Raw genomic sequence first — 15,004 nt, 5'->3', positions numbered from 1 at the left:
AATGCACTTCAGTAAACTTATTTACCTCTCAGGATCTCAATGTCTTCACCTATAAAAAGTGTGAGAATGTGCATTTTGCCCATGTTGTATGATCCCTAAGGCCTTAGAACTTCAAACAGTTTATTGTATCTCTCAACAGAGAATGGTGAGTGCCCCTGCTGGGAATTTCAGGTTACTATAAATACTATAAAAAATTTACTATAAATCAATGTGGTCTCTCTGCAGAGAGACCTGGATTCCAGTGAGTTTTTAAATATATATTTTCAATGAAGGAAACTAGGATGGAGCACTGGGGGATGAAGTATGGGCCTACAAAGATGCTGTGAGTAGCTCCGCTTACTAACATCATCTCCCCATAGACTCTGGTCTCCTCTTGGAGGTTCCTCTAATTTTCCCCCCACACCCTAGGTTCTGTCATTAGAATAAGCTTCAAGTGGAACTCCTTACACCACCTCAGCCCCAGTAGAAATAAGTTGGCCAGGCCAGGCTTGGAGGCCACTGAGAAGAGAGGAGCACATACTCTGAAGACAGGTCAGAAGAGCCGAGGTGTGATGTGAGTACAGGCAGGCGGGCCCGTTGGCTGAAGGCTTTATGATCAGTGTGATTCTGAAGGTGATTGTTGTAGACAGAAGGAGAGGGTGGCAGACACTGCCTAGGCTTCACTGGGGCTGTCATGGATTCTGGCAGCCATGTCGTTGGACTGGTGTAGGAAGGCAGCATAGGCCATGTCAGCTTCCTCCTTGGATGACTAAGGGAGCAACACAAGAGGAGTCAGTATTTGGGGTATTGCTAAGTGGGTAGAAGTCAGAGGGAGAAGAAATACTGAGTGTCTTGAATTCCTAATTGTGACATAAGTGACCTAAGTCCGTGTTGACCTGCTCTTCTTATTCCAGCCCCTATGCCCACCAAAAACTAATTTTGAGAAATATTGAAGCATCTAAAATTATTTCCCTTTCTCTCACTACCTCCTTATGACACATGGAGTGGAACCACTTCTGTTTCCTGGGTCTTCCCCTGGAAGCTCCACCCACACAGCCCACAGGCAAGGTGGCACAGGCTGGTATCAGCCATAGTGGTCTATATTTCTTTCTTCACCAAACCAGAGACATAGCCTTAGCCATACAAGACTAGAGGCGAAGTCTTGGCCCAGGGCTCATTCACTACCCTAGTTGTTCTAAATGCTGCTTCTCTGCTACAGTGGGGAGAGTAGATATGATGAAAGCACTGACATCTCAGGGTCAGGGAGGTATAAGGGAAGATAATATGTGATCCACAGGCAGGATTTGCCTCTGATAGGGTTTCAAGTCATGTAGCTGGTGTGGGGAGGGGCTTTCTAGTGACTATCAAATTGTCCAGCATGAACAAATGTCCTTCAGGTCAAAGGTTGGTCCTGTTCAAACTCTTAAGGGAGGTGAGGATGTAACCTGACATCCATGGATCCCACAGCCCACAAAAACCATCCACCCAATCATCGGCATTTGACATTTGCTCTTCCCACCCTGTGGCTGACTCTTCTGTTCCCTCCCTTTCCTCATCCTCCAGTCTCCTTCCTTCCCACCTGTAATTTCAGGTCACCTTCTGCCTCAACCTTGGTCATATCAATGTAGTAAGGTATATCTCGCCCTCCAAAATTTCTCCTGAATGCTATTCTGACATCAACCCCAACTTTGAAGTTGGGGTTTCTTTCTAACTGAAGTATCATGCTAGATTTTCTGGTCATACAAGTGAGGCCTCCTTCTCCTTCCTTCCCCTTACCCTTTTTGCCTTCTTGGGTTCTTCAGTCTCCATGGTGTTCTCAGTGGTGGTGATGGTTTCTGTGTGAAGATGGAGTGTGGGGGACCTTGATTAGCTTTCATTAAACTCATATTCCTACCCCAGACACAGGGACAGGTATATCCTTACTCTCCCCCAAAAGTTGGGCATTCTTTCGAGTGAGGGACATACCATCTTTTCTTCCGAGGGAAGTTTCCTGATTGTCTGGAAAAGCTCCCATGTTGTCATTGCCTCCAAAATCCCTGGAGTTCTCTAAATCGGACATGCTGATGTCGGTCCTGTAGCTTCTAATTGAAACTTGGTCTGTCCAGGAGAAAGAAAATTTGGTGCAGGGGTAGGGTTTGGGTTATGTGAGAACAGTAAGTCCTGCTCCTCTCTGAGGATCTGCTGAAGCCCTGCAGGCCAGCTGGAGGAAGACAGGGCTCTGTGCTCATCTCAGTTCATTTTTCATGAATAATCAAAACTTAGCAATCCCTGCTCTTCAGTGGTCTTTGACCACTCAGTGCATTGTACCTTGTTTTGCCCTCATATTAGCCCTTTGAGGTTTTATGATCCTGGTCTTGAGCCATTAGGAGACTGAGCTATGAGTGGGGACACATCAAAGCCATGCAGTCCATTCTTAAACTAAGCCAGACATCCACATCTCTCAGCATCCTGTTCTCGTCTTCCTGGCCACCCTGCTACTGAACTGTGAGCCTGAGCAATTGGAGATAGCCTGCTGAAGACAGCATTTTGGTCGCCGCACATATGGTAAGTGTTGGGTGTGTGTGTGAGCTGACCCTTCCCCACATTGCTTTTCCAAACTCTCTGTGAGCCTATGAGAGAGAAAGGACTTGCAGACTCCCATAAGGACAGCTAAGCAGAACTGAGGAGAGGGGTAGGGTACAGCATTCTGTAGACTCACCAACATTTCTCCTGTGACGGGCTCTGGCCACTGCCAGTGCCACAGCCCCCAGTGCCAGCACCAAGGCCAGGGGCACCAGAGTGGAGACCAGCACAGTAGAGCTGCCACCTTGTCCTGCAGAGCTGGAAGAAGGATTAACTAGTCAGGCACTGAAAGGGAAACCTGAGGGTCTCAGGATGTTCTGGCAAGTTGACTTCAGCTATTTCCTCTTCCAGATTGATCTACTCTTTCCTCCCGATCCTCTCCCTGCCATAGTTACCTCTCTTCAGAAGCCTTTCCAGGCATGGTAAGTCCAACTTAATGCTAAAGCACTGCTTTGGGACAGAAGTACAGAAAGCACCGCTGGGCCCTCTGAGCACAGGAGAAGCAGCATGTGCCTCCACTTTTCCAGAGGGGAAAGGCTCTCCTGCTTGGGCCTGGTGGGCCAGTCTTACCCTCGGGATGTTTTCACAGTGGAGAGTCCTGAATCCCTGCTCACCTGCTGGTTTCGGGGGATGCTTTGCCCCCATCATCTGGACTTCCAGAATCCTTCACTGCTCTGTCCTCTGCAAAAAGGCTGGGATCCTGAATGAGGCTGGGATCCTGGTTGACTTTGTTCTCAATCTTCCTGACACTTGGCTCTCTCACCTCCTTATCAGGAGCAGCAATTACTTGGTTGACATCTTCAGACAATGGAGAGAGAAGAGTGGGGCTGTATGTCATTCTTTTTGTATGCTTTTACTTACTGCGGTTAGGGAGTCTGAGAAATAACAATTCATTATGAATCAGAGTCAGAGTTAGAATCCCAAGCTGTCATGGTAGGATCCAGAATGACACTAGACATAGAGAAGTGATGATTTTCTCTAGTTTGATACTGATGATCTGTGCCCCATCAATACAAATTCATTTTGATCCACAGTCTTTTAAGGACTGACCCATCATTTGACTGCAGAGAAACTTTTCCCATCTTTGAAACCCTGCCCAAAGTCTCCTGACTGCATGCTGGGTGTGAGAGTGCTGGCCCCTAGCAGTGGCTCGGAGGTGGATATCTTCATGAGCCAGACTACCTGGACCTAGGTGGTCTAGAGGGATGAAAAATACTCTCTTTACCATCTGGAATTTTAAGAATGCAGAGTGGTGATTACTGGATTGCTAGAGCCTGAAACTCCCAAATTAGAACCCTTTGTCTCCTAATAGAAGAGGTTATTATTTGCAGTGCTGAAGCTGTCAAAACACCTACTTTATCCCTATCCAGGGCCAAAGTCAAGACATGAACTCACCAGAACTTAAACACCTGCATCTTAATAACAGGAATAAGCACCTCAGTTACAGCCTCATGTGGCATTACATTGCTCAGTCACAGCCTGAGACTGGTGTGACACTGTATGAGAAATTCTAGTTGAGGAATTGGCTTAGCGGAGGAGATCATCATGGAATTGCACAACACATCTCAGGTACTTGTTGCATTTCAGGATGTTTGAAACCTTGATGCTCACTGGAGACAACTTTTCCAAGTGCTATGGCCCAACTATTACCCCTCACCAGCACCAGTGCCCCAGCCATCTGAACAGGTGCAAAGCCTTCAGCCAAAGAAATAACAGAAATAACAGTCTGTTATTTCTTTTAGGAGGAGTATCAAGTCAATTTATTGAAAACAGGAAGCCCCTGTAACAACAACAACAACAACAACAAAAAAAAACCCAAGAGACGGAAGAAAATATCACAAATGCTGAGGCAAAAAACCAACACAAAACCCTGAGAGAAATCTCAATCCAGAAGCAATGCAGTATGTGCTTATTTAAGAATTCAGGGTGGGCCTCCCCGGTGGCTCAGCGGTTGAGCGCTGAGTTGCGAAGCTGCCCGCAGCCTCTGCAGCACCGGTTCAATCCCTGGCTGCTCCCCGGCCACCGGAGGAGGGTCCCACATGGTGCGCAGACCTCTCCTGCCGCCCGCTGCTCCCCTCAGCAGTGTACTTCAGTCCTTCTGCCTGCTCTGCTCCCTGCTCTGGCTCTGGTGAATTCTCTCACCCTCCCGCTCTTCTGACTGTATCCAGTGCTTGTATAAATAAATAAATAAAACTTAAAAAAAAAACTTAAAAAAAAAAAGAATTCAAGGTAATAGTAATATCCACGCCGACTAAAGTAAAGGCGTTGGATGATGAAAAACAGAACCTTATAAAGATCAAGAAATTGTGAGATTAGTGTAACAGTGACAACTAACTGTAACAAGTGATCCACGATTAACTGCTGGAAATGAAAAGTATTATAGATAAATTATAAATATAATAGAGAACCTCAACAGCAGACAAATGTAAGAATGGAGAGACGAGTGAGCTTCAAAACACAGTGGCAGAGAACACACAAATACCACAAGGAAAAGAAAAAAGAATTAAAAAATGAAAAGAGTGTCAGAGCTCTTGGGAAAATCCTAAAGAGAAATAACTTGAGAACCCTAGAAGAAGTGGAGAAAGAGAAAGGCATAGAATTTGTTTAAAAAAATAATTGCTGGGAACCATCACAAACTGGGAAATAGACCAGATGTTCTGATCCAAGAGGGCCAAAGAGATGTCAGTACACTCCAGGACACATTATATTAAATTGTTAAAGTTAATGACAAGGACAGAATATTAAGAGCACCAAGAGAAAGAAGAGGAACACCTATCACTTGTCTGCAGACGTTTCAGTGGAAAACCTAGAGCCAAAAAGGAGGCATTTAAAAATTCAAAGAGAATCCTAAAGTGACCACATTTAAAATAATAAATTGCTATTTAAAAATTTAAGACACTTAAAAAAAGATTTCCAGCCCAGAATACTCTTTATTATGCAATATTATCATTCAAAGCAGAAGGAAGGGTGAGAGTTTCACTGAGAGACAAATGTTAAGATAATGGATCAACACCAAGCTGGATATAAAGGAAGCATTAAAGGGGATATTTTGAAGTAAATATGAAAGTGACAGCTATCTAAATTAATGGAGGGGATGGACAATAAAAGTGTAATTCATCAGAAGGAGTTTGAGACCAGACTGTCTAAATGGGTCACAAAAACAGTCCATCATGTATTAGCCTTAGCAACATTTCAAACAAAATGTAAAATGATGGAAATGGTACCTCAACGAAACATAAAAGGAAGAAGTCATAAAATAAAAAGACAGAGACAAACTTAAAAAGTTAAAATTAGTAGAAAAATAGTAACTTAAATGTAACTGAATTCATCAATTAAAAGTTATGGAGTGACTAAGTGGAAGTTCAACATTCTGCTGTTTTCAGGAAACCCATTTTACCAACAAAGACAAGCGCAGATGATAGTTAAAGCATGTGCAATAATCCTACAAGCAAATGCTAATCCAAAAAAGTCAGGAACAACTATCCTTATATTGGATAAAATAGATTCAATTGGAAAAAAGGTAATAAATTATAGAGATGGACATTTCATTATGATTAAGGACCTAGTACTAGAAATAACATGTACACCAAATATTAGAGAACCTTTAAAGTCCCAGGTGATTATTAATAGACTTGAAGTGAAATATTGGCACTAACAAAATAATACTAGGGAATTTCAACACTCAATTTCAGTTGTAAATTTCAATTTACATCTGTGAGAACATCAACAAGTCAGAATAATAATAAATGGGCCTCCCTTGTGGTGCAACGAGTTACGACACAACCTATGAATCTACCTGCAGCCACTGTAGCACGAGTTCGATCCCCGGCCAGGGAGCAACCCACATGGTGCAGCAGACCTCTCCTGTCTCGCCTGCTGTTCCCCTTAGCAGTGTATTTCAATCAGTCTGCCTTTTCTGTTTTCCACTCTGTCTCTGGTGAATCCTCTTGCCACCCACACTCTGGCCTGTACCCCAGTTCTTGTATAAATAAATAAATAAATCTTAAAAAAATAATAAAAATGCCTTAAGGAGGAGCTAGATCAATAGACACCTACAGAACACTCTACCCCCAACTGCTGCATGTTTATTTTTTCAAGTGCATGTGGAAAAGTTTCAAGAATAGAATATATGCTGGGACACAAGTCAATTGTCAATAAAACTACTAAGATTGAAATGGTACCAAATACTCTTTCTGACAATAATGCCATAAAGCTATAAATAAACTAAAAAAAAAAAAAAAGAGAGAGGAAAAACACTAAATACATGGAGACTAAGGAACATGCCGCTTGACAGCTATTAGATAAAAGAGGATATTAAAGCAGAAATTAAGAAAAAACACCTTGAAACTAATGAAAATGAAGATACAAGTTATTAGAACTTACAGGATGGAGCAAAAATAATTTTAAGAGGGGAGATAATTATAATACAGAACATTGAAAATTTCCAAATAAACAACTTAATATTAAGCAATTTGAAAAAGAACAAACAAGTCCAAAAGTCATTAGAAGAAAGGACATAATAAAAATAAGAGCAGAAATAAATGAAACAGAAGTCAAAAGATTGATAAAATTAAAGTTGGTTCTCTAAGAAGATAAATAAAACTGATAAACATTTAGCTAGGCTAAGAAAGAAAAGAGGAAAATTATTAATAAAGAGAATTAGAAATGAAAGAGGGGAAATTACCACAGAAATACCAAGGATCACAAGTGATTACTATGACCAAATAACTATATGGCAATAAATTCAATAACCTGAATAAGTCAACAGATTTCTAGAACAATATAGTTTACCAAGACTAAATCAGGAAGAAACACTAGTGGAATATGCTAAGCAAAATAAGCCAGACGGAGAAAGATAAATAGTGGATGGTGTCACTCATATGTGGAATATAGAGAAATCAAACAAAGGATCAAATGAAGACAAATTTTAGAACCAGTCCTTGAAAACTGACCATAGATCTGAGACATCCAATAGGGGAAGGGAGATAGGAAGGATGAGGGTGTAGGAGGGGAGGGAGGTACAATGGGCCATGGTGGGCTTCTTATGGGTGCTTTGTTTGTGGGAAAGATATGATGGCCACACCTGAGGGGAGAAATCCTACCTTTTCAAAATATTTGCAAAGATGTAAACCAAGGTGCTTCATTAAGTTAAAAAAAGGCAAAAATTGACCCCCCAATCCTTTGTGGAATAGCCATACAGTAGCCCAACAAGTAATACTATACAGCTCTAAAGAAAGATGAAATGGTACCATTTACTGCAAAATGGGAGGAGTCTGAGGGAATTATGTGTAGTAAAGCCAGTCAGAATGACAAAGTCAAATATCAGGTGCTTATATGGTGTGTGTTTTGACAAAGCAAAATACGTATATAAACTAGTGGGCACTAATAAAGGATATGAGGGTCCGAGGTTAAGACAGAGGAGGGGAGGGAGCGATGGTCAAGGGATGTAAGGGATGAGGGCAGGAAAAGCACTCTCATTAGGGATGAGACATTTCATGTGATATTAAAAAAAGGGTTTACATTGAAACTTGCAAGAAGAGGTTGCCTTAATTTTCTTAGCAGACCTGTAAATGAAGGAGTCTGGCCCCCTTTGAGAGCAGGCTTTGGCATATTGCATTTGACAGGGTATTGCATGTGATAGTGACTTTGAACCTTATATATAAAGGGATTCAAAATGGACTGAAGGGGCAACTATGGGACTTGTCTTAAAGTTGAGGTTAAACAGCAAAGCTATGATTTTCTCTTGGTTTATGGTTATTTCAGGTGCCCTTTTGGAGTGTTCAAGGAGAACTATGTGGGGCTACATTTCCCTTGCCCCGAATCTCTTATAGCCACCCCTGATGGACTGTTGGGCAGGCACCTTCCTCTTAGGTTTTGGGGGTATAGGTCTTACCCTCGAAGACTCACCTTTAACCCTCTTATTGACAGTTACATGGACCGCCACGGTCTCTTTGTATTGGGGGCCATCCTTCACCCCGCACCAGTACCAGCCCTCATCATCCTTAGTGACTGGGTTCAGGATCAGGCTTATGAGCTGGCTGTTCTGGCCGCAGTTCGCAAAGGCCTGGCTTGGGCCTTCATCTTGGCTGGGCAGGGTCCTGCAACCTTTGTCCGTCCACTTGCACCAGTATTTTTCAGAGGAGTAGAATCGGCATGATACATTGCAGGGGAGCTTGAGAGATTCTTCCTCCCAAGCAGTGACATCCTTGGGTACTTTGAGGTTTGGTTCTCCTGCAGTTGAGTAAAGGGAGAAATGGGCACAGAGTTGGCACTGGCGATACTGCAGGGGAGTGACTGTGGTGGGAAAGTTTGTCCAGGTTTGTAAATGAAAACATTACACTAAACACATAGGAAATGTAATTATGTGCCCAGGTGGTAACTGTTACTCATGAACACCAGGAACCAACCCAGTATATGACAGCACAATAGAACCTTGCACCTTGACTTTGGGCTGCTCTCTGTTTCTCTCTTCTAGGCTCAAACAAAGAGCTGCCCGCTACTCAGTAGTGTTGCTGGAACACTATAAACAGCAGGTGCTCCCTGTGGAGGTTGGAAAAGTGGGTGTATGCAGGGAAGGGTGCTTGTTACAGGAGAAACTTAATCGCTCAACAGTGGTCTTGCTCCTCAGATCCAAGGTTTGTCCCATCAGCACGAAGTTTGGTGAGAAAGGAAGAAAGGCAGGTCGGGGAGGGGGTGAAGTTACTGATGACTGAGGGATCCTCCCTTCCCTTTTGCCCAGATCCACTCTTACCGTCCACAACCTGCAGCTCCACTGTAGTTGTCCAGCCATCATCGCCACTGGTCAGACACCAGTAGATGCCAGCGTCCTGGGCAGTGAGCTGGTTGAGTATGACGGTGTAGGTTCCATTGCCTGGCTCTTCATACAGTGCGAGCCTTCCCTTGTAGTTCTCATGCTGTTCCGGAACCACTCCCGCGCTGCTCTGCACCAACAGTGGGCAGCTGCCACTTTGAGTATTTTCCCAGCGGCACCAGTACTTCAGGCTGTCTCTTTCCTTAGGGTTGTAGGGGCAGCGCACGGACACAGAGCCTCCTTTCACTCCTTTCACCACAGAGGGTCTAGCGGGAATTGACGTCTCTGGAAGTACAGAGATGGGATGGAAGAATAGTAATATAATCCGAGCAACCTTTTCTCCACAGCCTCAGCCAGGGTGGGGAGTATGGTTCAGATGAATCATCTCACCCTCAGAAAATGAAAAAGACTGCTGGTGTCACAGAGCCTGCCGTGGGAGTCACACAACTCCACAGACCTCACCACTTGCTGGGCTTCACGCTCCCTTCCCCTTCTTTATCCTGAGCAGAGAATGGACGGGATTTAAGGACAGACTACTTAATTTGGCTTCTTTTAAATCTCCCTCTAAGTTTTTGCCTGTTTATTACCTTTACCACAAAAATCTACTGATAGATTTTCTCTAAGTTAAGAAAATTTATTTGAAATGGTACGAAATAAAATATAAACCATATAACACAGATAAGTGTAACTGGCAGACTCTGAGGGCATCTCGAAGGATGGCCATTCTCCAAGAGGCTAAAGCTGCCATCTGTGAGCGCCTCCCCGCCCTGATGCTGAGGGGGTGGGGAAGACTCACAGCTAGATACAGAAATGATGCCCAAGAGAGGCCAGCGCTTGGATGGCAAGTACGGGTGTTTCTCGTGAGGGAAGGAAATGCGCTTCCACGTGAAAAGAAGCCAACCGTGTTAGTGACCCTAAAGGCAGAGCCAAATACAGTAGTCTAGATCAGGTGAATACCCAGTGACTCTAAGAGATTTGGAGTAGAAAATTTAGAGGCTGGTGCATTACTTCCTGGGAAAGCTTTGAGACCGAGATTTTCCAGTTTGTCTCCCATCTGATTATGAGCAAAGAGATTAGGGCCAGTCACTCCCTGGGAGCCCTGCCGTGACCCCTGAAACCCAGACAATCTGTAAGCTTGGCCTAGTCAGGAACTTCACGCTCCTCATCCTTATTAAACAGAGGCAGCCATCAAAAGGCCTTTGATAAAACAGAAGAATTAAGTGCTAACATAAGGCAGGGCTGTGTTTTCTAGTTCTCCTATGTAGCTGCCCACAGAGCAGCCAGCTCAGGGTTTACCAGTGTATAGATACTGTTGGCTGCTTGAAGAATAGCAAGGCCTACTGAATAGGTCCACAGAGTGTTCCATCCCTTCCCGTCAGGGCTCACCTTCATTGACGAAGAGATGCCAAGCCTGACTGGATGCGCCTTCCTGCAGCTCCCCAGAGCCATGGGCACCACACAGGTAGTGGCCCGTGTCCTCCTTCCGCAGGCCGACCATCAGCACGCTGAATGAGCTGCTGTTCTGGGGAGTGAGCAGGATCCTGCCCTCAAAGGCTGGGTCCTTCGTACCCAGGGTGTTGATGACCACATTACACTGCTTCGTTTTATTCATTCGGCACAGAAATTTGGCCTCGTTGTCCACATTGGAGCCCAGGGTACAGTTAAAGGTCACCGAGCCCCTCAGGTCTGCATAAGCGAGCTGAGGCCCAGGTGTCAGCACTTGGAGGTCAACTTCTTTCCCACCGTTGGGACCTTGGAAATCATCTCCAGCCAAGCACATGTATGTCCCGGCATCACTGGGCCGGACTTGTTTGATGATGAGAGTAAACTTCAATTCACTGGTACCGTAATATTGAAGCTTTAGTCTGCCTTCAAATGCAGGATCTATATTATATTCATCTTCGGAGTCAGCTATTAAAACATAGTCTTTGTTGTTTGATTTCCAGTACACGGACTTCTTACTTGAAGCATGCTCACTCTTGAAGGGGCAGTCAACAGTCAGTGTGTCACCCATGTCCAATGTGTAGATTTCGATTCCACCTGAGATCTTGTGACCTGCAGGATTAGGGGTGGCATACAGGACAGATCAGTGTTTCCATTGAGGATATGTGTGTGCTCATCACCTGCAATACTGTCAGAATGTGGCTTCCAAGGCCCTGTTTCATGCTTTTTCGTGCCCTCTCTCAGCTGGCACTAGTCTCTCCCTCCTCTTGCTCTCCTGACACTTAACACCTATATCAGTCACTACCTCCAATCTTGTATGTAGTTAATTATGCTCCCCAAGACTCCCCAAGTCTCTCGAGGGCAATGCTTTATTGGGATTTGACTTCCCTGCAGTGTCTAGCACAATGCCTCTACCTAGTGGGTGCTCAAACTAACATGGGTTGAAATAGCACAACGGATGTGAGTACAGGGAGGTAGTTTTTAGTGTATTACAACGAAGTTTCTAAAATTTTTGACAGTCTGAATATGGAATGAGATGCCATGCAAAGTAGTGTGTTTCTCCCTTTTAAAGTGTTTAATCAGAGGCTGTATGACCGTCATCCCCAGCATTCCACTGGATGTCCTTCAGATGATAAGCCCTAGCTCTCTCAGGATCCTAATGTTCTGCAATTTTGTGAATCTCTATCACCACCTGAATGAACTCTTTATTCAGCCCACAGATAACAGGCATATTCCAAAAGAACAACACACATTTTTGGGACACTTTCTAAATTTCCCTTTGTCTTTAAATTACCCTTGATTATCTAAAATGTCCTTGTTGTTGAATGTTATCAGAAAGATATTTCCTATTTTCCTCTTTCCTAAATTATAACATACTTGTCTGGTGGCCCATCTCTGCAGGGCCACGGCCTTTGGACAAGAACTGATAATTTAATTAATGCTATGAGTGTTGATTGACTAATGGATCACGTGTTTAAAAAATTTTATTTTGAAGGCAGTCTTCTGGTGACTTAAGGCCTTGATCTAAAGGGTAAACTAATGGTAGGGATTTGAGGATCCAGGATCCCTATAAATCTCTCTGTTAATTTTTATTTTTTTCCTCCCTTAGCTCATGAACCTCCTACCTCACCTGCAACAAACACACTAAGAGAAATTGTCTTTCTGATGCTCTTTAAACCAGGATGTGGCCTTAGTAAAGCCCTAGAATGTCATACAGGGCCTGAAGACATAGAAAAGTCTGCATGCTGCCCCTGAACAGTCCTTCCTGTCTTGTTCTCATGTCCTGTTGCCACGAGCCCTAGCCTCCAGTGGGAAGGAGGCCCATAGCCCTACCTACCCCATGTCAGGAAATCTTCCCCTCTCCGGAATTTCTACCTCAAGCCCTTTTGTTGCACCTGAGACGATTCCCTCTCACTTTTTCACAGAGACCCCAGGAGGCTGGATCCTTACCTTGGAAGACATTCAGGGCTACATCAAAGGATAGCCCTCGGGTATTAATGCCCAGACCACACTTGTATTTCCCAGTGTCGTTTGTCGTGAGTTTGGCAATGTTCACCACAAATGTGTTGGTCTCTGGGAAGTTGATGATGCTGCTTCTGTCCTGATAGTCCTTGGAGATGTAGCTGTCAGAGGAGATTTTGGTTGTGCAGGTGCCTTGAGCTCCCTGCCGACACCAGTACTTCCGGGTATGACGATTGACAGACGTGTCCGGGTAGAAGCATGTGATGTCTGCTGAGCGACCTTCTATTTTTCTTACCTCTTGGGGGCCAAATATGGGACTCTTCGTGGAGACCACTATGGGGACAAAAGACAGACTTTCTGAGGCTCTGGGAGGGGAAACCTGCTGAGAGGATCCAGACAACCTACTTTGAGGAGATGAAATTTTCCACCTAACACATTACTATTGTGGATTATTTGTCAAGTAGGACAGCTAGATAATTGATGCAGTTGGGTAAAATGATTGATTAATAAATATTAAATTCTAATTATAATTCATGAATGAGACAGTTAAGGACATTGGTGAATAATATCGAATGGTATTCCTTGTTTATCAAATTTTTGTAGGGTATACACTTTTGCATTATAATCTGTTATTTTCTAAACACACTATATTGATTATTTTCTTTTCTTCTAGAAGACAAATATTGAGATCCAGAAGGATAAGTCATTCCCCCAAACTCCATAGCAACTCATAGACATGTTTAGTTCAAGGTCAAGGTCTTTTTTTAATTCCCAGTGAAGACCTTTTATTAGACCCCTAGCCTTGAAATGAAGAAATCACTGTTCTTGTTCCAATCTATTTTCAGACATTACCTTTCCCTGTTGTCTGACTCCTTGAGCAAGTGCAAGTTTTGAAAGGTGCATCCTCTGTGAGGGGAGGGGCTGATTTCCATATCCCCAGGGAATTGTATCCTGGAGGGGGAAGGGCTGGGACCTGGCAGACCTACCTGGGAAGACAGCCAGCAGGCAGGTGAGGAAGAAGAGCATCATCACTTGGGGCTCCCGAGGGGCTGTGCCCCTTAGGTCAACTTGCATGGGGTGCTGAAACATAAGCACGATTTGATGAAGCGCGTGTGCCTCCCAAGACTAGCTGACCTCAGAATTCCTGTGTCACCTGTTTGGCTTTCTATCTCCAGCAACGGACATAGCCTTTAAATGAATAAATGGCTCCATATTTCCCATTACAGCTCAAGGACCCATCACCCACGGTGCTTGTGGTTCTGTAGTATCTATAAAGGGATTTTTTTTTTTTCAACTAAGCTGCAAGTTTCTTTGTGATGGGAACACATTTGTTCTGAATCCCTGTCAGGGAGACACAGTCCTGGGAAAGGTCCTTAATATCTCAGGAACTGGTCACTGGACCACTCTACCAACAAGTTGCTCCGTCTCTGTTTCAGCTGACCCTCTCCATCCCTGGGAGGCAAAGAGGACTAGCATATTTTATGGGGTGTTTGTATGAGTTAACTAAGACTCACAGAGGGGGCCTAGTAAGGAGTACAGTTTAAATGTAATGATGATGGTTATAACCACTATCTTTTCTTTTTTCAGGCACTGGATTAAAAAGCATACAGGTATTATTTCATATAAACTTGATATCAGCCCCATGAAGTGGGTTTTTAATCCATATTTTACATAGGAAGAAATGAAAGTGAAAAGCTTAAGTCCTTTCCTCATGGTCACAATGAAATTAAGCGTGTGGGTGAGTGGGGTATAGGTGAGGTAGGTGGACAAGACTTGAACCCAGCTTTGTCTGATTCTGGAGTCCAAACCTTGCTCACTGCACTGTGTATTGCATCTCAAATACAGCCGATACAGCTCTTATGCTGATTCCTCTTGTTTGCAGAGCCCCCAGAGCTTCTCAGTGCATTGTCACTTATTTACACTGTGGCACTGGAGTTTCATAACTTCCCTTTAAAAAGATAAAAATGATAACTATTTTATGGATAAGGAAATCAAGTTCTTGTCACATTGAGTGATAAACCCAAGATTTGGGGTATGGAACGAGGCTTAAAAGCACAGGTGCCATGACCTTTGTTGTGCTGCCTGGTGAGACCAGCAGATTGAGATGAGAATCCAAGGTCAGCCCCCTGGGAGGTGTCGTGCACCTTGTCATAGCTGCGGAGCCCACCTGGGGCAGGGTTGGGCAGGACTGAGTGTCCCAGGGCCCAGCCTGACCAAAGCTGTCTTCAGGACTCAGGCTGCAGCCTA

The 15,004-nt window shown here is 44.0% G+C and overlaps 1 protein-coding gene across 1 annotated transcript; it reads right to left on the bottom strand.

The window, feature by feature from the left end:
* Positions 1-652: 652 nt before the first annotated feature.
* On the bottom strand, positions 653-13,786 carry PIGR (polymeric immunoglobulin receptor). The gene is made up of 11 exons (XM_054690331.1): positions 13,744-13,786; positions 12,725-13,090; positions 10,739-11,392; positions 9,293-9,637; positions 8,449-8,772; positions 4,594-4,608; positions 3,156-3,339; positions 2,678-2,799; positions 1,945-2,076; positions 1,756-1,814; positions 653-748 (listed from the first exon to the last, which is right to left on the bottom strand). The coding sequence occupies exons 1-11, from the start codon at positions 13,784-13,786 to the stop codon at positions 653-655; spliced, it is 2,340 nt and encodes a 779-aa protein (XP_054546306.1).
* Positions 13,787-15,004: the final 1,218 nt, after the last annotated feature.

This window comes from Talpa occidentalis, unplaced genomic scaffold (genome assembly GCF_014898055.3).
Source record: "Talpa occidentalis isolate TD23 unplaced genomic scaffold, MPIMG_talOcc4v2.1 talOcc4.8, whole genome shotgun sequence".
NCBI classification, from domain to species: domain Eukaryota; kingdom Metazoa; phylum Chordata; class Mammalia; order Eulipotyphla; family Talpidae; genus Talpa; species Talpa occidentalis.
The sequence above is the reverse complement of the archived record's forward strand: the minus strand, read 5'-3'. Positions and strand labels throughout refer to the sequence as shown.